General features: G+C 43.4%; 1 protein-coding gene across 7 annotated transcripts in view; it reads left to right on the top strand.

The window, feature by feature from the left end:
• LOC105471977 (nuclear cap binding subunit 3) overlaps window positions 1–21,496 on the top strand; it is a 62,199-nt gene that overhangs the window by 7,597 nt on the left and 33,106 nt on the right. For all 7 annotated transcript variants that reach the window (XR_011615326.1, XR_011615324.1, XR_011615325.1 and 4 more), the window contains exons 4-11: window positions 7,746–7,871; window positions 11,174–11,302; window positions 11,561–11,637; window positions 12,856–12,964; window positions 15,926–16,025; window positions 16,628–16,731; window positions 19,099–19,399; window positions 21,094–21,248. Coding sequence is in view for 3 of the 7 variants with exons in the window: in XM_071082155.1 (XP_070938256.1) it covers window positions 7,746–7,871; window positions 11,174–11,302; window positions 11,561–11,637; window positions 12,856–12,964; window positions 15,926–16,025; window positions 16,628–16,731; window positions 19,099–19,399; window positions 21,094–21,248 (1,101 nt within the window). In the remaining 4 variants the exon portion in view is untranslated. The remainder of the gene's footprint in view (window positions 1–7,745; window positions 7,872–11,173; window positions 11,303–11,560; window positions 11,638–12,855; window positions 12,965–15,925; window positions 16,026–16,627; window positions 16,732–19,098; window positions 19,400–21,093; window positions 21,249–21,496) is intronic.

The raw sequence follows: 21,496 nt of genomic DNA, 5'->3' as shown, positions 1-21,496 counted from the left end.
TTGTTGTAAACTTGCTTTTTCACCAGACTCTGTTAAGCACATTACCTATTTCTTTCTTTTTTGTTGCTCACAACAACTCTATGAGGAATATATTTTTATCCCTATTTTATAAAGGAGGAAGCAGCCTCAAAGAAGTTTAATAAATTGCCCAGGGTCATGTAGCTAGTAAAGGTGGAGTCAGGATTCACACCCGGTTTCTTTGACTCTAAAGCCTTGCTTTTACCTCCTTTGCTCTGTTGCTGTGTAATGTAGGCTATGGTGCTGTCGACTGAAATTGTGTCCCTCCTCAGTCCGTCCTAATGGGCGCAGCAGTGTGGGTGCAGAGCTGAACTGTGGAAGCTGCTTCACTCTTTATCCTGCATGGCCAGTTCAAGTCAGAAACACGACCTTGCTTCCCTCGTGGGCGGGGGTTTCTGTTTGAGGAGAAGTCCTGTGGAGGCCAGGGACAGCGGTGAGGTTTGACATTCATGTGCCTGTACATCCAGGCACGAGCGTCCCCGTGTGTCTCTCTGACAACTCTACCTCGAGGGCACCATAGCTTTATCACACCTGTCGACTTCTGGTCCCGAGAGCATTCCTTGAGGCGCCTTGCCTCTGATATGGCTCATGCCTTTCACTCCGCACATTTGCCCTTCCTTGTCCCGTGCCTTATCTCTGGTCAGGTGTCACTTCCCCCATGGAGCATCTCTGCTCACCCACTTGAAATGCTTTCTCACTTTTGTTGGAGCTCTTTAGGGTGCGAAAGCCTCCTAGAATCTAGTCTCAGTTCCTTTGTGACTGAGGACAAGTTCTTGAGCCTTGTTAGTTTCAGTCTCCTTGTCTGTGAAATGGAAATACGATACTTACCTTAATAGGATCACTTTTGGGGTTAACTTTTAATATAAAAAATTTTTTTTTTTTTTTTTTTTTTTTTTTTTTTTTTTTTTTTTGAGACAGAGTCTTGCTCTGTTGACCGGGCTGGAGTGCAGTGGCCGAATCTCAGCTCACTGCAAGCTCCGCCTCCCGGGTTCACGCCATTCTCCTGCCTCAGGCTCCTGAGTAGCTGGGACTACAGGCGCCCGCCACCTCGCCCGGCTAGTTTTTTGTATTTTTTAGTAGAGACGGGGTTTCACCGTGTTAGCCAGGATGGTCTCGATCTCCTGACCTCGTGATCCACCCGTCTCGGCCTCCCAAAGTGCTGGGATTACAGGCTTGAGCCACCGCGCCCGGCCTAAAAAAATTTTTTTTTAAATACAACTCCAATCTCATGGTTCTAAAGATACTCCTAAAACAGGCAGTAAGGCCGGCCGTGGATGTCAGCTGGGGAATCTTGCTTATTTCAATCGATTCTTTGTCCAGGAGGCAGCAGGGCCTAGGATAGTGTTCCTGAGCCCTGGGGAACCCTGCTGCCCATCTCAGACCACTTTACATTAGTTGGGGTTGGATAGGTCCCAGGGAGAGTTACTGGTTTTCTTTTCTTTTCTTTTTTTTTTTTTTTTTTTTTGAGACAGAGTCTTGCTCTGTCGCCCAGGCTGGAGTGCAGTGGCGCGATCTCGGCTCACTGCAAGCTCCGCCTCCTGGGTTCAAGCGATTCTCCTGCCCCAGCCTCACGAGTAGCTGGAATTACAGGCGCCGCCACCACACCAGCTAATTTTTTGTATTTTTTAGTAGAGACGGTTTCACCGTGTTATCCAGGATGGTCTCAATCTCTTGACCTCATGATCCACCCACCTTGGCCTCACAAAGTGTTGGGATTACAGGTGTAAGCCACTGCGCCCAGCCTTTTTTTTTCCCCTCTCTGTCGCCCAGGCTGGAGTGCGATGGTGTGATCTCGGCTCACTGCAACCTCTGCCACCCAGGTTCAAGCAATTCTCCTATTTCAGCCTCCTGAGTAACTAGGATTACAGGCACCTACCACTGTGCCCAGCTAATTTTTGTAGTTTTAGTAGAGACGGGGTTTCACCATCTTGGCCAGGCTGGTCTTGAACTCCTGACCTTGTGATCCACTCACCCTGGCCTCCCAAAGTGCTGGGATTACAGGTGTGAGCCATCGCACCCAGCCAATAGTTATTCTTTTTATATCTTCTCGGGTAGTTGTTATTTTGTTTGTTTGTTCGAGAAGGAGTCTCGCTCTGTCGCCCAGACTGGAGTGCAGTGGTGTAATCTCGCTCACTGCAACCTCCGCCTCCTGGGTTCAAATGATTCTCCTGCCTCAGCTTCCTCAGTAGCTGGGATTACAGGCGCCTGCCACCACGGCCAGCCAATTTTTATATTTTTAGTAGAGACGGGGTTTCACCACGTTGACCAGGCAGGTCTTGAACTCCTGACCTCGTGATCCACCCACCCCAGCCTCCCAAAGTGCTGGGAGTAGAGGCGTGAGCCACCACGCCCAGCCAATGAGAGGAATTCTTATAGGGCTGCTGGGGACTGTAACAAAATGTTCCAGTTCATAGAGTGGCGCTTGGCACACAGCAGGTGCCCAGGTAATGTTAGTTCTCATCATCTGGTGTTCTCCATCTTCCCAGCCATCACTGAAGTGACCTAGCTTCTTGGGAGAGTGAGGAAATTGGAATAAGTATGTTGACTCCTGCATCCACACTAGTTGTCAAGTTCAAGTTATTTGTTATTAATACCAACAACAATAATAAAAGATAACATTTGTTAAGTGCTTACTATGTGCCAGTCACTCTGCTACGTGATTAACTTACCCTTTCAACAGCCCTGTGAGGAGAAGGTGTTTATTATTTCCATTTCACCGAGGAGAAAAGTAAGGTGTTAAGAGGTTGGGAAACTTGCTTGTGGTCCCACAGCTAAGTAAGTAGGAAGGCTGAGGTTCAAAGGCTGATCGGACTGAAACCTGTGTTCCTAACTGCTCCGCCAGCATTCAAACAGTTTGGGATGTGGTACACTAGACTTTTCTGCATCAAGAATGACTTGCTATGTTTGAATGATTCAGTGTCAAACAGCTTTGGTCTCTTTATGCCCAAGATTCAAGCTTTCATGGGTGGAAGAGACCTTGGAGGTCATCTAGGTTAATCTTCTGCCCAGCCCTGCAGGCCTTTTAGCAAACTTCCTAATGGTCTTTTGGCTGCTGCCTGAATGTTTCTTAAGTGATGGCGTGAGAACTATTTATGAAGCAGACAACTTTATTTTTGGATACTTACTTGTGTTGAGCATTGCCTTCTAGTAATTTCTGTCTGTTAGTTGCTGTGTGACTGTGAAGTCCTTTCATCCAGTAGTCCTTCGGGTGGTAGAGGCACAGGCTTGCTGCCCATTCGCTCAGCTTTGCTTCGTGTGTCGTGACTTTCTGGTCTGCCTTTTCTAAACACTTTGCAGTTTCTGTTGTTCTTCCTGAGGCGAGATACACGTTCCAGTTATGGTTGGATTCACAGAGAGAATGGCAGGACTGTCACTCACCGTTGTCTCTGTCTCCGCCATTTCAGTGTTGCCGTCACCCTGTATGCAGCCAGAGCACTTAGGTCTTTTCCCCAGGAATGGTGCCCATCAGAGCAGGCTTTCTCATCATGTACTTGAGGCACTTTTTAAAAAAATTACTTTTAAATGTATTCCTATTAAATTACATCCTGTTGATTTCAAACCTCTGCTTTCAGTCTGTTGAGTGAATTTTCATCGTAACTCCACCTTTCAGCTCCTAGCTCTACTCCTCAGCTTCTTGCTCTCCATTGTGTACACGTGGCTTCTGTTTCTTCATCCAGTGGTTGAAGGGTGGGCAGTGTCTTCCAGTATCATAAGTCTTATTCTATTACCATAAGGCCCACGGTTCATTTTACTGTCACGAGGAACTAGATTACATGCCTTAATGAACTTGAAATAGAGCCCCATCTATGTATTCTCTGAATTTCTTGACCTGGTAATCCTATCAAAAAAGAAATGAGGTTAGTGTGCCTTTTTTTGTTTCATCCACAGGCTTGGAGCTTGCTCCTTACGGAACTGCCGTCATTTCCTGTGGGAAAGATTTGGTTATTTATTTATTTATTTTTTAGAGATGGGATCTCACTGTGTTGCCCAGGGTGGTCTTGAACTTCTAGATTCAAGTGATCCTCCCATCTCAGCCTCCCAAAGTACTGGGATTACAGGCGTGAGCTACCGCACCTGGCTTAAGACTTAGTTTTTAAAGGGATCATGGATTCTAATAACCTTTTTTTTAAAAAAAATTTCAGAGACTGACAGTGAGCTTTTCAATCTGAGATTTGGGAATTTTTCCTTTTTTTTTTTTTTTTTTTGTGAAAACCTGTACAGGATTAACCCTTCTCACAGTTTTAAGGTACTTCCCTGCTACTTTTTAGAGATTACTACCTAATTCTGAAATCGTAGCTGTGTGTTTGAGTTAGTACGTGGGATATAATTCTAGACTAGAAGATTTAAATCTAAATTCTTATGCTCTTGTCACCTAACTTGAGTTTTGACTGTTCTTTAATGATAGTTGTTAGCAGAATAGCAAAATAGGTCAACAGTTCTGCCTTTTTTTTTTTTTTTTGCATCATCTTCCCAAAGCAGATTTTGCTATAAACACAAAAAGAAAGCTGTCAGCATTTTTTTTTTTTTTTTTTTTAGACAGAGTTTCACTCTTGTTGCCCAGGCTGAAGTGCAATGGCATGATAAGCTCACCGCAACCTCCGCCTCCCGGGTTCAAGCGATTCTCCTGCCTCAGCCTCCCGAGTAGCTAGGATTACAGGCATGAGCCACAACGCCTGGTTAATTTTGTATTTTTAGTAGAGACGAGGTTTCTCCATGTTGGTCAGGCTGGTCTGGAACTCCCGACCTCAGGTGATCTGCCCACCTCGACCTTCCAAAGTGTTGGGATTACAGGCATGAGCCACCGTGCCCAGCCTGCTGTCAGCATTTTTGATGAGCCTGTTCACTCTGGACTCTAATCTTTTCTTCATTAGCTCTTTTACAAACAGTTCATGCTCACCAAAGAACATTTGGAACATAGAACAGGAAGAAAAGTTGCTTACAGTCTACCATCCAAACCCAGTCATTGTCAATATTCCGTGTGTTTCCTTCTAATCTCTTATGGGCGTGAACTTCTGTTTTTCTCCTTTGTAGTCACATTGCTTTTTTTCGTTCCCTGGACAGTCCATGGTCAGCATTTCCATGTTACTGTATAGCCTGGCATTAGTCGTTCAGATCGTGCCATTCTCATTGTAATCTGTCTCTCTCCTACCTGTGTGCTTTGGCAAGTTGTGCTCACCTGAAATTCGCCACCTTCTCTTTTCCAGGGAACCCCAGGAAGTCCTTGTTAGTGGCTGGCAGTGCAGTAGTGAGCAGAGGCCTGAATGTGGATAAGATTGATTGAGTCCAAGGGCCTTCTCGGTGCTTGGAATTAAAAGCCATGACTTTGGAACAGAAAGAGCCTAAGGGAAGTAAGGAGATGGTTTCCTAGAAGGCAGCAGAAAGCAGGGAGAGCCCCGAGTGATGATAGAGGAAACAGACCGAGGATTAGGGAGAAAACATTAGGGAGACGTGTTGATCTGACAAAAAACATTAATTTTAAATGAGACTAGCATAGAAAACAAAGACCAAAAAAAATGACAAAAATAATTGCCAAGGGCATCATAACATTACAACATTAAAAAAACCTACAGGTGAAGAAATACCTTAAAAGCAAACAGGAAAGAGTATAAGGAACAAAATTTCTGGCCTCAGATGTCTTTTTTTAAAAAAAAAAAATAGAGAAGGTCTCACTATGTTGCCCAGGCTGGTCTCAAACTCTTGGGTTCAAGCAATCCTCTCATCTCGGCCTCCCAAGGTGCCGGGATTATGGGCACGAGCCACTGCACCCAGCCTCACATGCCTATTTTAAGTTAGAGAAGTCGTACACATCAAAACTTGGGCAATGGATAATCCTGTTCAAAAGAAGCAGGTAAAGATACAAAGAAAAAAAAAAAAGAGAGAGAGGCAGGCGCTGGGTGCAGTGGTGCACGCCTGTGATCCCGCACTTTGGAAGACCGAGACAGACGGATCACTGGAGGTCAGGAATTCAAGACCAGCCTGGGCAACATACTGAAACCCCATCTCTGCAAAAAATAAAAAAATTAGCTGAGCACGGTGGTTTTTTCTTTTGGAAAAGGTCTTGCTCTGTTGCCCAGGCTGGAGTGTGGTTGTGCGATCATGGCTCTTTGCAGCCTCAACCTCCTGGGCTCAAGCAATCCCACCTCAGCCTCCTGAGTACCTGGGACTGTAGCTGTACACCACCACACTCAGCTAATTTTTAAATTTTTGGTAGAGATAGGGTCTCCTGGTGTTACCTAGGCTGGCCTCTCGAACTCCTGGTCTCAAGCAGTCCTCCCACCTCAGCCTCCCAAAGTGCTGGGATTATAAGCATGAGCCACAATGCCCACCTGGATTCATAAATCTTCACGGTATCTTTATCTTTTTAAATCTGGGCTGTCAGGAAAGTACTCAACTGAGTTACTCTGGCCACACTCACATGGGCTCCTGTTAAACGCATCTCTTAATTCTTTGAGATTTAAAATTATTATGTGTTTAAAATTGTTAAACACGTTTTTTTATTTGTAAAATTTTTTTGTTTTAAATAGAAGTAGTAGCATATATCTACAGAAGAAGGATGGGAGAAAAAATTTTTTAATTTTGTTACTAGCATGTAAAAACATGCTTGGGAGTAACAGCCATTAAATTCTTTCTTTAAATTTTATTTTATTATTATTTTTTTGAGACGGAGTCTCGCTCTGTCGCCCAGGCTGGAGTGTAATGGTGCGATCTCGGCTTACTGCAAGCTCTACCTCCCGGGTTCACGCCATTCTCCTGCCTCAGCCTCACGAATAGCTGGGACTACAGGCGCCCGCCGCCTCGCCCAGCTAGTTTTTTGTATTTTTTAGTAGAGACGGGGTTTCACCGTGTTAGCCAGGATGGTCTCGATCTCCTGACCTTGTGATCCGCCCGTCTCGGCCTCGCAAAGTGCTGGGATTACAGGCTTGAGCCACCGTGCCTGGCCAGAATTACGTTTTTAATAGACCCTTCCAGTTTGTCCTTCAAAGTGACGATGCCCACCAGCAGGGGAAGTAACTCTTTCCCCTTCTTACTGCCAACATTTCACACTAAAATATGTAAGATATCTTGATTCAAGTACCAGAGACGCGGGAAAAATGAGATGTAAAATCTGGTCGGTGAAAACTGCTGTCCTCTTGTTTTCATGTGCATGTTAATGATCGGTAGTGAGGTCAGCCCATCTCCTCACATGGTTATTGGCCTTTTGTATTTCCTTTTATGTAAATTGCTTACTCATGTCCTTTGCCCATTTTTATTTTGGGTTGTCTTTTTTTTCTTAATTGACTTGTAGGATCTCTTTAGTTTCATGCTTTGACATAGTCATGGGCAGCATCTTTCAGAATTGTCTCCACTACTGCACATTTCTCTTCAATATACATTTAAAAATTTTGGAATCAGCCAGTTAGCTTCAACAAATACTCCTGTTGAGCTTGATAGTGCTCTGATTGCTACAGATTAATGTGGGGAGAGGTATCATGTATTTTATCAACACCCTTTGTTTGATCTTTCTGAGCCTGATACACCTGCTCCGAATTAATGCTGTTGTTCAGTGATAAAAGTTAAGGTAGTTTATCTTACTGTTGTGTCTCGTGCTCTTTTGAAATAATTGTAGTTTCTCTCAGCATGTTTCTTTCTAAACTCGTGCTGTCTGAACTGTTAGGAAGGAGGGCGGATGGGATGTGCAGTTGCGGGCAGGAAAATTCTATCATCTTTTCTGTGTCTTGTCTTTCTAGCAATTCCCAAAGTGAGACTGGAGACAATCTATATTTGCGGAGTAGATGAGATGAGCACCCAAGATGTCTTTTCCTATTTTAAAGAATATCCTCCAGCTCACATCGAGTGGTTGGATGATACCTCCTGTAAGTACACTGAGTTTTCTGTGAATATGCTTTTGTTGATGATTTTTCAAGAGGTCCTGCCATCAGAGATGATGAATGATTATGGCTCATACTACTTGTTTATGCCTAACTTCTGCTGTTAGTCCAGGAGAGAAAAACTTGTCGAGCAGTGAAGCCCAGCATGCCTTTACCAGTCTGCCAGCCCATACCCCAAGTCAGCTTAGAGGTGGTGGCCAGGGCTCTAGGAGGTGGGTTCCTGGCTTCTGAATCTGCCGTACTCGAGTGAGGCCCCTTTAACACTCACCTTTTCCCAGTAAAGGAGAGGATCCAACTGCATAGACTTGGGGCTGCATTTTCAGAGCTTTGGACTTTGTCGTTGCTGCCTTCTGTACCGTGACTCAGAGGGCTGTGTCTCTGACCTAGAGAGAGACCAGTATACACACTAGACAGAGTGTCATTCTGAATAGCAGAATGACCTAGAGCTAAACACTCTCGTAGACCTCTCCTTTCTGCTTGCCTTGAACTGCGTGTTCTAGAATATCACCTGCTTGCCCTAACCCATGAGCTTTCCACCTTGTGGGCCAACTGTAATTTTAACTTGTCTGCTTACTGTAAGTCTGACCTGACCTCTTGTTACTGCTTTGCTGGCTTCTTGTCTTGACTCACGTCTAGTCTGGCTTTCCTTGCTGCCAGCTGGCTGACCTACTAGGTAGCACCCTGGATAGCAGCCTGGTTTTCTTAGCTGCTCTCTTCGGAAGGTGTCTTCACTGAAGGAGAAACATGACTGAGTGAAACATTTTTCTCCTTTTTTCTTTCTGTTTAACTCACACTATCCAAATCAGGACCCGGCAAAGCTTTTTCTATGAAGGGCTGGAATACAGATATTTGAGGCTTTGTAGGCTTAACGGTCTCTGTCACACGTACTCAGCTCTGCTGTGGTAGCATGAAAGCAACTAGAAATAATACGTAAACTATGAGCCTGGCTGTTTTCCGGTAGAATTTTATTTACACAAACAGGTGGTAGGCCGGGCATGGTAGCTCACTCCTGTAATCCCAGCACTTTGGGCAGATCACTTGAGATCAGAAGTTCAAGACCAGCCTAGCCAACCTGGCAGAACCCCGTCTCTACTAAAAATACAAAAATTAGCCTGATGTGGCAATGCATGCCTATAATCCCAGCTATTCAGGAGGCTGAGGCAGGAGAGTTGCTTGAATCCGGGAGGCAGAGGCAGCAGCGAGCCGAGAAAGTGCCATTGCACTCCAGCCTGGGCAACAGAGTAAGACTTCATTTCAAAAAAAACAAAAAAACAAAAAACAAAAAACAGGTGGTAGATGTATGTAGTTTATTGTATATTAATCATACCTACATAAAGCTGGCACAAATATAAATAAACAACAGGTGGTGGGCTAACTTTTGCTTGAGGGTTATAGTTTACTAACCCTGATCTCAGTCATTAAAACTGTGAAGGCATAGTAGAATTGGAGGGGCTCTCAGAATTACTTAGTTCACCTACCTCGTGTTATTTATCAGAACCTGAGAAACAGAGGAAGGAACATGTTGCCTAAGGCCACGTGGCACATTAGTAACAGAAGTGAGAGCCTCAGACCTTCATTTCCCAAACTGAGATACAGGGGACACAGAAGTTTGAGAAATACTCTTTTAAACAAAGTTAAAGAGGTTTATTTTCTGTGAGACTTCTCAAAACCCTTTTCTTGCTAAATTATCTTCCTTAAAGGGGCACATTAAATTAGTTGCTACAAAGCCAACTGGCTGTCATGCCTCCATTCTCCATATCCCAGGGATACCTCCGTCACCCACGTTTTCCAGAGGGAAGGGGGAACATCACTTAGCACGTCCCGACAAGGAACAGCAAAGGGCTTCCTGTAGGGGGCGGTAGTGTAAAGGACAATTCTAACTTATTTGACAGTTATCATCAAGAACTGCTAATTCTTGAATATTCAGTATTTAACTACCTGTGTTCTGTCCCTAGTAGTTTTAATATACACAACCCTTTTTCATGGAATACTTATTTTGTGGAACCCAGTTTGGAAATGCAGCTCTAGGCTAATTTCATCAGAGAGGTTTTACTATCCTTTTCTTTCTTTTCCCTTCCCTTTCCTCTCTCTTTTCCCTTTCCCCTTCCTTCTTCCCCCTTCCCCTTCCCCTTTCCCCTTTCCCCCTTCCCTTCCCCCTTTCCTTTTCTTCTCTTTTCTTTTTTTTTATTTTCTTGACAGTCTCACTCTGTTGCCCAGGCTGGAATGCAGTGTCATCATCTTGGCTCACTGCAAGCTCTGCCTTCCAGGTTCATGCCATTCTGCCTCAGCCTCCCGATTAGCTGGGACCACATGCACCTGCCACCATGTCTGGCTAATTTTTTGTATTTGTAGTAGAGGCTGGGTTTCACCATGTTAGCCAGGATGGTCTCCATCTTCTGACCTCATGATCCGCCCGGTTCGGCCTCCCAGAGTGCGCTCGCTCTCACTCTCTCTCTCTTTTTCTCTTTCTCTCTCTCTCTCTCTTTCTCTTTCTCTTCCTCCCTCCCTCCCTCCCTCCCCCTCTCTCTCTCTCTTTCTTCCTTTCTTTCTTTCTTTCTTTCTTTCTTTCTTTCTTTCTTTCTTTCTTTCTTTCTTTCTTTCTTTCTTCTTTCTTTCTTCTTTCTTTCTCTTTCTTTCATCTCTCTCTTTCCCTCCCTCCCTCCCTCCCTTCCTCCCTCCCTCCCTTCCTTCAGCTTCTCATTTCTTTTGTATTTTTTTGTTTTTGTTTTTTAGTAGAGACTGGGTTTCACCGGGTTAGCCAGGATGGTCTTCATCTCCCGACCTCGTGATCTGCCCGTCTCGGCCTCCCAAAGTGCTGGGATTACAGGCTTGAGCCACCGCGCCCGGCCTTCTCATTTCTTTTGAGACAAAGCCTCACCCTGTTACCCAGGCTGGAGTGCAGTGGTGTGACTTCAGCACACTGCAGCCTCAATATCCTGGACTCAATCCATCCTCCCACCTCAGCCTCCCAAGCACCTGGACTACAGGCTCATGCCACCATACCCAGCTAATTTTTCTATTTTTTGTAGAGACAGGGTGTCACTATGTTGCCCAGGATGATCTCCCTTCAAGCAAATCTCCTGCCTTACCCTCCCAAAGTACTGGGATTACAGGCTTGAGTCACCATGCCTGGTCTGTGTTTCTCTTCATTAGTTGGTTTGTATATTTACTGATGATAATCTGTTGCTAGATGGGGCTGTAGTGATGAATGCGATGCGGAATCTACTCTCAAGAAGCTTTTACCATTTGCAAAGCCATGTAATGTCTTATTTTACATTTTATTTTAGGTAATGTAGTTTGGCTGGATGAAATGACAGCCACACGAGCACTTATCAATATGAGCTCCCTGCCTGCCCAGGATAAGATAAGAAGCAGGGATGCCAGTGAGGACAAGTCAGCCGAGAAAAGGAAAAAAGGTAACTGAACACAAAGGAGGGAACTGGGGTCTGAAAGTCCTTCTTTACACAGTCCTGTTGTGGGTCTTTGAGTTTCTGAGCAGAGCTCTATGTAGCATCTCATCACCAAGCATTTCTGAACTAAGCTATGATGCTTTAGATCATCAGGAAATAGGAGAAAATACTGGACTTTTAAAATTATATGAGATAGTTCATCTTGTATCTCATTTTATGAAATATTTTATCTTGTTTCGTCTTGTCCTTCACATTCCATTTTAGACAAGCAGGAGGACAGTTCAGAGGATGATGAAGCTGAAGAAGGAGAGGTTGAAGATGAGAATTCCAGTGATGTGGAGGTGAGTGACAGTGGAAAGACAGGTGGAAAGTTACTGTAAAAAATTGCTTACTGTCTTTTTAATTTAAGCCTTAAAGACTTAGTTGTGTTTTTTTCTCTAACTTTCTTTTTTTTTTTTTTTTTTTTTTTTTTTGAGACGGAGTCTCGCTCTGTCGCCCAGGCTGGAGTGCAGTGGCCGGATCTCAGCTCACTGCAAGCTCCGCCTCCCGGGTTCACGCCATTCTCCTGCCTCAGCCTCCCGAGTAGCTGGGACTACAGGCGCCCGCCACCTCGCCCGGCTAGTTTTTTGTATTTTTTTTTTTTTTTTTTTGAGACGGAGTCTCGCTCTGTCGCCCAGGCTGGAGTGCAGTGGCCGGATCTCAGCTCACTGCAAGCTCCGCCTCCCGGGTTTATGCCATTCTCCTGCCTCAGCCTCCCGAGTAGCTGGGACTACAGGCGCCTGCCACCTCGCCCGGCTAGTTTTTTGTATTTTTTAGTAGAGACGGGGTTTCACCGTATTAGCCAGGATGGTCTCGATCTCCTGACCTTGTGATCTGCCTATCTCGGCCTCCCAAAGTGCTGGGATTACAGGCTTGAGCCACCGTGCCCGGCTCTCTAGCTTTCACCGTTAGACCTTCTGAGGGTGCACCAGGCTCTTGTCCTTTAAGTTCGCGTGGATATAACGATTCACCTTGAAATCTCAGAATAGTACTCATGCTTCTACAAAAGAGAAAATAGTTTTATTGAGAAATACTTCGAAGTGTTACCTAATTGGTAAAATGAAGAAACAGCAAGTAATGGCATACTTCCTAATGGATTATGTACTATTGTTAAAAATATTAGCATGTATTCATTTAAAAAATATTTCCTGAGTACCTATTGTATACCATATTCTAAGTGCTAGGGATATAGCTTCAAGTCAAACAAAGTCCTGGCCCTCTTGGAGCCTGCACTCTAGTGGGGAGTACAGAGGATACACTGATGCACAGATACCTTACACTGTGTCAGGTGGCGATGAGTGCTGTGAAAACTAAAGAGTAGGGGATAGAGAATGATGGAGACTGTTCTTTTAGACAAGGTGGGCTGGGGAAACCTCTGAGTTAGAAATTCTACAGAGGAACTAGTGCTGTAATGCTTGCAAGTATTAAAGGTAGAATGCTTTTCTTGATGGTAGCTTTACGACTGAAGAAATATCAAAAGGACTTTAATTTTTATATTAAAAATCCTCTTCTTTCTTAAGTTGGACACGTTGTCTCAGGTAGAAGAGGAGTCTTTGTTAAGAAACGATCTCCGTCCAGCTAACAAACTTGCTAAAGGAAACAGGTTGTTCATGAGATTTGCTACAAAAGGTAAATATGATATTTGGTATTGTTTCGTATTTTCAATCAAAATGAGTTATTATGGAATGACATCCTTCTTTTTTGGATAGAAGTTAGATCAAGTAATCTCAAAGTTCCTTTTGAACGATAATATTCTGTGCTTATGAAATAATTGTTTGCCACCTGAGTTGGAATTTCTGATTTTAAAAGTGAATATTAACTATTTGTATATTTCTGTGACTTCTGGCTAAAGTGAGTTATTTTCTGTTAAAACTGGTTTGCCCCATATGTTTTCAGCCAGTTACCATCTGAATTATGAAAACTTTAAAATGAAACTTTATTTATTACAGCAACGTCCTCCTGAACATTGCCAATGTACCATTCAGTTCTAATTCCCTTCTCATAAGACTGTTTACACACAGTGACTTTTGGTGGGCATTTAAAATGTGTATGTGTATATATGCATACACATATACACATATTGGTTTTTTCAATCATTTGAGAGTTAATTGAAGACAAAAGCCATCACCCCTAAATGTATTCCAAAGAACAAGAACATTGTCTTATACATAGCACACTTATCAAAATCAAGAAATTTAACATTAATACAGTACTGTTACCTAATCCATAGTCGATATTCAAATTTTGTCAGTTGTTCCAATAATGTCCTTTATATATTCCCCGCCCAGCCCCCAGGTCTAGGATCCATCCAGGACTGAGTGTGTAAGTATGTAATGTTTCCTTAGTCCCCCTTAAGCTGGAACTACTTCTATCCTCCCATGTTTTCCAAGAGTATAGGTTTACTATTGTATAGAATGTCCCTCAGTTTGGGTTTGTCTGATGATTCCTCGTGGTTGAATTTGGGTTGTGCATTTCAGACAGTCGTGCCACAGAAGCAATGTCATGTCATTTCAAGGCATCACGTCAGGAGGCCTGGGATACTTACTCGTCCCAGTCCTAGGGGCGTTCACTTTATTCACTTGGTTAAGATAATCATCACTAGGTTTTTCCACTGTAAAGTTACTATTTTTCCATTTGTAATTTAAAAATTAGTGGGCTGGCCAGATACAGTGGCACATGCCTGTAATTGCAACACTTTGGGAGGCTGAGGCAGGAGGATCATTTGAGCCCAGGAGTTCGAGACCAGGCTGGGCAACATAGCAAGACCTCATCCCTATTTTTAAAAATTAAAAAATGAATAAAATAAAAAATTGGTGGGCAGATACTTTGAAATCATGTAAATAGCTGTTGCTCATCGGAGCTTCATGCAGTAGCTTTAGTATCTGTTGGCGCCTTTCTGACTGTGTCATTTCTTTACTAGTAGACAGGTGCTCTATGGAAGAGCTTTCTGTTTTTACGTATTTGTTTGTTTATTTACCTCAGTTTAGAATCCTGGCTTCTTTATTCAGTGGGTTATCATCCAATAATATCAGTATTTTATTTTATTTATTTTTTTGTTTGTTTTGAGATGGAGTCTCGCTCTGTTGCCAGGCCAGAGTGCAGTGGCGCGATCTCAGCTCACTGCAACCTCTGCCTCCTTGGTTCAAGCAATTCTCCTGTCTCGGCCTCCCTAGTAGCTGGGACTGCAGGTGCACGCCACCATGCCCAGCTAATTTTTGTGTTTTTAGTACAGATGGGTTTCACCATGTGGGCCAGGGTGGTCTTGATCTCTCTTTTTTTTTTTTTTTGAGATGGAGTCTCACTCTGTCGCCCAGGCTGGAGTGCAGTGGCGCGATCTCGGCTCACTGCAAGCTCCACCTCCCAGGTTCATGCCATTCTCCTGCCTCAGCCTCCCGAGTAGCTGGGACTACAGGCGCCTGCCACCATGCCCAGCTAATTTTTTGTATTTTTAGTAGAGATGGGGTTTCACCGTGTTAGCCAGGGTGGTCTGGATTTCCTGACCTCGTGATCCACCCACCTCGGCCTCCCAAAGTGCTGGGATTATAGGCTTGAGCCACCGCGCCCGGCCTCGATCTCTTGACCTTGTGATCCGCCTGTCTCGGCCTCCCAAAGTGCTGGGATTACAGGCGTGAGCCACCGCGCCCAGCCTGATATCAGTATTTTAATTTACAAATTGTCTTGGATTTGGCCGGTAGAACCCCTTTCTTTCTTTATGGCACAGCAAAACATCTTGCTTTTCCAGACTCATTTTGCATCTTACCTGCTCCACATGTGGAATCAGCCATTTCTCCAAGGAGCTGGTGGGCATGGTTTGAGGGGTTTGGGGGTTGGGGGCTATACATGCTGGTTTGTGTTGTCACGTTTACCTGCAGCACTGGATATATTTACAGTGGTGTTTGTTCTTTACAGTCAGAGTGTCCAAGAACTGTAGAAGGCCTTTGTATTACTGCTTTGGACAAAAATTTATGATGACTGACCACCTTTCTTTCCTGTTAACTGACATTTCAACTTGACATATGTGATCTTTACCACATTTACTCATTTAAGTGGCTATTTGAGTACATTCTACATGTACAGTACTATGCTGTTTTTTTAAGCCATTCTGAGGAACACAATAAGCTGGAAAAAATGATTTACCAAATACATGGAATTGTATATAGTCTGTTTCCTTAATCCTGATTCTGTGTTGTTGGCATGTTATTCCAAAGTGAATATCATCTTTCATGGGGTGGCAAAAATGCCACCATTTTGAGAAAGCCTTTTTGATTCCTGAGTACCTGTAATGACCTAAAGCTCTTTTATGCCTCTTGGAACCTTGTATCTTGTATTGTTTATTTTTGTTTTCTCCATTAAGTCATTTGGCTCCAAAACAGCAGTTTCAACCTTGTTCATCTCTGTATTTTGCTTTGTCCCCTCTACACTGCATTGCTGTAGTGGGCACTCAGAGTGTGAATGTTGGTAGTGGATTTTTACTTTTTGTTGGCAAATTGCGCTGATCTGATTCCAGCTATGGAAAACATTTAAAAAAAAATTCAACATTGTCTTCGTACTCTCGGGAAATCCTAGGTGATTATTGTCATTCATTTGTAGATGACAAAAAGGAGCTTGGAGCAGCCAGAAGAAGTCAGTATTACATGAAATATGGGAATCCAAATTACGGAGGCATGAAAGGAATTCTTAGCAATTCATGGTAAGCCCAAAACCGTCAAATGCAATAGTATTTAAGTTTTTCTTAATCCTTCAGTTGGCATTCTGTGGTGAAATGTCTAAACCCTGTGTAGACTGGGAGGAAGACAAGAGGGAAGAATTCAAGATTCTTAAATGTGGTAAATGATGGGGAATGCTGAGTTTTAGTTAGTTACATTTAAAATATCTGTGTTAGTACCTAACATTGTGTCAACATGTAGTTGAAATGAATTAGTGAGGCCGGACGCGGTGGCTCACTCCTGTAATCCCAGCACTTTGGGAGGACGAGGCGAGCAGATCACCTGAGGTTAGGAGTTTGAGACCAGCCTGGCCAACATGGTGAAACCCCATCTCTACTAAAAATACAAAAATTAGTCTTGCATGGTAGTGGGCGCCTGTAATGCCACCTACTCAGGAGGCCAAGGCAGGAGAATTGCTTGAACCCAAGAGGCGAAGGTTGCAGTGAGCTGAGACGGTACCTTTGCACTTCAGCCTGTGAGACAGATCAAGACTCCATCACACACACACACACAAAAAAAGAAATAGTGGATTTCAAGGTCCTTCCTATTAGTTTTTGATTGTGTGCTTATTTTGGCATTCTTGCAGGAAGCGAAGATATCATTCCCGTCGTATTCAGCGGGACGTGATCAAGAAGAGAGCCCTGATTGGGGATGACGTTGGCTTGACGTCGTATAAACATCGGCATTCTGGTAGTTGCCTGCTCAGCTCTTGGGTAGACACATGTTTGGCTCCTGAAATCATATTTTTATTCTTAATGCAATCTTTTAAGGTTCCAAACTTTATCATCCTCTCTTCCTTGCCCTCACCCTCTGCCAACATATAGGAAAGTAAGTCAAGTCACAATTAATTTTAAGTTGCCCAAAGAGGTCAAATGATTTTGTAAAAGCTGTTCTATCAAAAAAGGCAAAATGTGACATAGGAAAAATTAAAACATAACTTTCCTTAAGATCCTAATTTTTCTACTGTTAATATCAGCAGCTGCATGAAAACAATTTTTTTTTTTTAAGATGGAGTCTCGCTCTGTCTCCCAGGCTGGAGTGCAGTGGCTTGATCTCGGCTCACTGCAGCCTCTACCTCCTGGATTCAAGCAGTTCTCCTGCCTTAGCCTCCCGAGTAGCTGGGACTACAGGCACGCGCCACCATGCCCAGCTAACTTTTGTATTTTTAGTAGAGACGGGCGTTTCACCATGTTGGCCAGGCTGGCCTTGAACTCCTGACCTTGTGTTCCACCCACTTCGGCCTCCCAAAGTGCTGGGATTACAGGCGTGAGCCACCGTGCCTGGCCAAAAACAATTTTTAAAATTATTCTATCAGATGAACTGATTGTATTGTTCTTTTTCTGTATTAAAAATAGGCTGCTGTGTTGAGTGCTTTGTGCGTGTTGGTTTGTGCATGTGAATGCCTCAGAAAAGTGGGATATCATGACCTGGGTTTCTTTCTCCTTTTTTTGGTGCTTATTGTAAAAGAACCATTTTATTTATATTTTATAAAGAATTATTCTTGTTTTGAGCCTAATCTGTGGAATCTTCTACATGCCTAATAGAACTAGCCAAGTCAGCATACAAAATAACATACACACACATTTATCATTGCAATGGGGACAGAAAGGGATGAAGTCTAGACATTTTATTTAATGTGTATATACAAAATTGTGTATTTGAGATCTACATGTTAATAATACACATAGTCTGGGAACAGTGGCTCACACCTGTAATCCCAGCACTTTGGGAGGCCAAGGCAGGAGGATCAGTTGAAACCAGGAGTTCGAAACCAGCCTGGGCAACATAGTGAGACCTTGTCTTTACAAAAAATTAAAAAATTAGCCAGAGCAGGCATGATGGCACATGCCTGTGGTCCCAGCTACCTGGGAGGCTGAGATTGCCTGAGCCTGGGAGGTCAAGGCTGTAGTGAGCCAAGATTGTGCCACTGTATTCCAACCTGGGTGACAGAGCAAGACCTTGTCTCAAAATAATAATAATAACACATACACTTTTCTGTTACACAGTTACACTTTTCCAATTTTAGTTACTTTAAAATATTTTCATCATACACTTTTTATTTCCATATTAAGGAAATTAAAAAGCAAATTGCCCCTATTTCTAGTACCCTGTATGATGACTAATTTCATCTTACATTTTTCCCATGTGTGTATTTTCATAATAAGTAGTATAACTCTTGTGAACATATACTTTATATTCTACTTCTTTCGTTTATCGTATTTTTCCATTTTCATTATTCATGGTGCTTATGTTCTCTAAAGTCACTGTGAATGCTGAATTAGCAAATACTGAATGCACATAGCCTCTGGTCACATCATTTTTGTCAGTTGATAATATGTAACCTTGTTTTACATATGTTTCTCTTTAAAGACACCTTATTTAAGATACATTGTTGATTTGTTAACGTTGAGTTCACGGCCAATAGCCCTATAACTCATGCCTGAACACACCTTACCTGACATGGTATTTTTCCACAAGGCACATCAGTGCCCTCTCGCATCTTGGAACGCTAGGCAGCACTTCAGCGCAACACTCAGGGCCATTTTAAGCAGTGACATCAGCAGCAGGCACACAAGTGTGAAAAATGCGGCACTCGTCAGTCGGACTGAAACAGACGCTTGTTTACAGCATGAGATGAAACAGGAAGGCAGAGTGTTGCTTTGTTTGACCTCTGCTGGGAGTGTGTGTGCCTGGTGACTCAGATTTTTTTGCCACACTGTGCGTGCCAGCAAATGACCATGGAAGCATTGCAAGTATTCATTTTGGAGTTACAAATAAATTTGGCAAATTTGCAAATACAAAATTTGTGAATAACAAGGGTCAGTTGTGTTTTAAATGACTTTGTGGTATTTGATTAGGCTGCTGCGTCGTACTTCACCTAGCCATCCTCCTGTTGCAGTATCAGAGTAATGTCCGTGCGGCACTGTTATAGATAGCGCTCCAATAAAATGTCGGGGGTGGGAACCCCCCGTTTTAAAAAGGTCGCCAATGTAGAGTGGAAATCATACTTATTAATTTTAGTGCTTTTCCTAATGTTTTCTGGTTTAATTTCTTCAGGGCTAGTGAATGTTCCCGAGGAACCCATTGAAGAGGAGGAAGAGGAGGAGGAGGAAGAGGAGGAAGAAGACCAGGACATGGATGCAGATGACAGAGTGGTGGTAGAGTACCACGAGGAGCTCCCGGCCCTCAAGCCGCCCCGGGAGCGGAGTGCGTCTAGACGATCCAGTGCCAGCAGCTCAGACTCAGATGAAATGGACTATGATCTAGAACTGAAAATGATTTCCACCCCTTCACCAAAGAAAAGCATGAAAATGACTATGTATGCTGATGAAGTGGAGTCTCAGTTGAAAAGTATTAGGTAAAACTTTGTTTTATCAATGCTAGCTTTAAATTTGATTTTAAATTATAACTTCTTAATTCCTCCTAATTTTATATCTTTTATCTATTCTGATTTCAGTCCCTTGTAGGAGTTTAATAAACGCCTCCAATATTTCCTCTGTACAAGCAGTGAGTCTTGTTATGAAAACAACAGACAACCTAGACAGTGACAATCATCTGTATTCCCACTCTTTCCCCACAGTAACTACTGTTAGCAATTTGGCGAATGACCTTTCAGCTATTTGTGTGTGTGTGTGTGTGTGTATATATGGCACATGGAAAAGCTATAGATGTATTTGTATAAAAGTGTATTTTTTATAAAAATGAGGTTATGCTATTTATAGTTTTGCATTGTGCATTTTTCACTTAACATATTGTAGACATTATTTTTTTCAAGTGTATGTAGTCTGTTGTTTGAAAGTATTATGATTTATTTAACCAATTACTTTTTGATGGACTTTAGGTTTCTATTTTCTTACAATTGCACTAACTAAATAAATTCCTCAAAGTCTAGTTATTACACAAACAATATACGTGTTTAAAAAGATGGTAAGTATTGCTTTATTTTTTTCCAGAAGGGTTTTTTTTTTCCTTTTTTTTTTTGAAACAAGTCTCGTTCTGTCACCCAGGCTGGAGTGCAGTGGTGCCATCTCGGCTCACTGCAAGCTCCGCCTCCTGAGTTCACACCATTCTCCTGCCTCAGCCTCCCCAGTAGCTAGGACTACAGGCGCCCGCCCCCACGCCTGGCTAATTTTTTGTATTTTTAGTAGAGATGAGGTTTCACCGTGTTAGCCAGGATGGTCTCGATCTCCTGACCTCGTGATCCACCCGCCTTGGCCTCCCAAAGTGCTGGGATTACAGGCATGAGCCACCGCGCCTGGCCTGTTCACTTTTTTTTGTTTTGAGACAGAGTTTGGCTCTGTCGCCCAGGCTGGAGTGCAGTGGCACAATCTGGGCTCACTGCAAGCTCCGCCTCCCAGGTTCACGCCATTCTCCTGCCTCAGCCTCCCGTGTAGCTGGGACTACAGGCGCCCGCCACCACGCCCAGCTAATTTTTTGTATTTTTAGTAGAGACGGGGTTTCACCGTGTTAGCCAGGATGGTCTCGATCTCCTGACCTCGTGATCCACCCGTCTCGGCCTCCCAAAGTGCTGGGATTACAGGCATGAGCCACTGCGCCAGGCCCCACATTCTCATTTTTAGTTTTCAGAGAACTTTCTGGTAGAGAATGCTGCTGGAACGGTGCTGGCACCTAGCATGGTATCATATCTCTTTAGAAGAGAAGTCTGCCCTTTAAAGAGAGAGACTGTAGACTATACCGTGTGTTGACTACAGCCAAATCACAGCATGTGTGAGCGGAAGCCCCAATCCCTTTGTAGGCCTCTACTTAACATTTGTCCCGGAAGAGGGGGATTGTAGTTACGTGCTCTGTGATAGCACATACACGTGTGGAAACCACCTTCGAAAACCTGCTTACTCGGACCAGTCTCTTTAGAGCGGGCAGATCATGGTTTCCATAAGCAAATAATTATAAGTTTATGGATTTGTAAGTGAATGGTGGCCATATTAGACTGGATTTCTTAAATTGTTTCCTCCAAAGTATGAGATTGTTGTTTGGGCCTTGTCTCACAGTTGAAGTTGGTTAACTGTGCCCCATCCTACCCCCTTTTTAAAGGAACTCCATGAGGGCAGATAGTGTATCTTCAAGCAATATCAAAAACCGAATTGGTAACAAATTACCACCTGAGAAATTTGCAGATGTCCGACATCTACTAGATGAGAAGCGTCAGCACTCCCGTCCGCGGCCACCAGTCAGCAGTACTAAATCAGGTACTGTTCTTCTCTTGGATTCCTGGCTGGATTCTGAGCTCCAGAAAGCAGACTGGGGCAGAGATAGGTCCCTGAGTAAAACATGCAATCTGTGAACTGATGTAGCTGTCCTGGTTCATCACGTCTAAATTGTGGGCTAGGTGTTGGAAATTTAGGAGATGAAAAATAATCAGACTTCTGAAAAACTAGCTTTAAATATTTTCATTCCAAATAATTAGTTATTCCTTGGTATCTCTGGGGGATTGCTT

Source organism: Macaca nemestrina, chromosome 17 (assembly GCF_043159975.1).
Source record: "Macaca nemestrina isolate mMacNem1 chromosome 17, mMacNem.hap1, whole genome shotgun sequence".
Lineage (NCBI taxonomy): Eukaryota > Metazoa > Chordata > Mammalia > Primates > Cercopithecidae > Macaca > Macaca nemestrina.
This window is presented reverse-complemented; position numbering and strand designations above follow the sequence as displayed.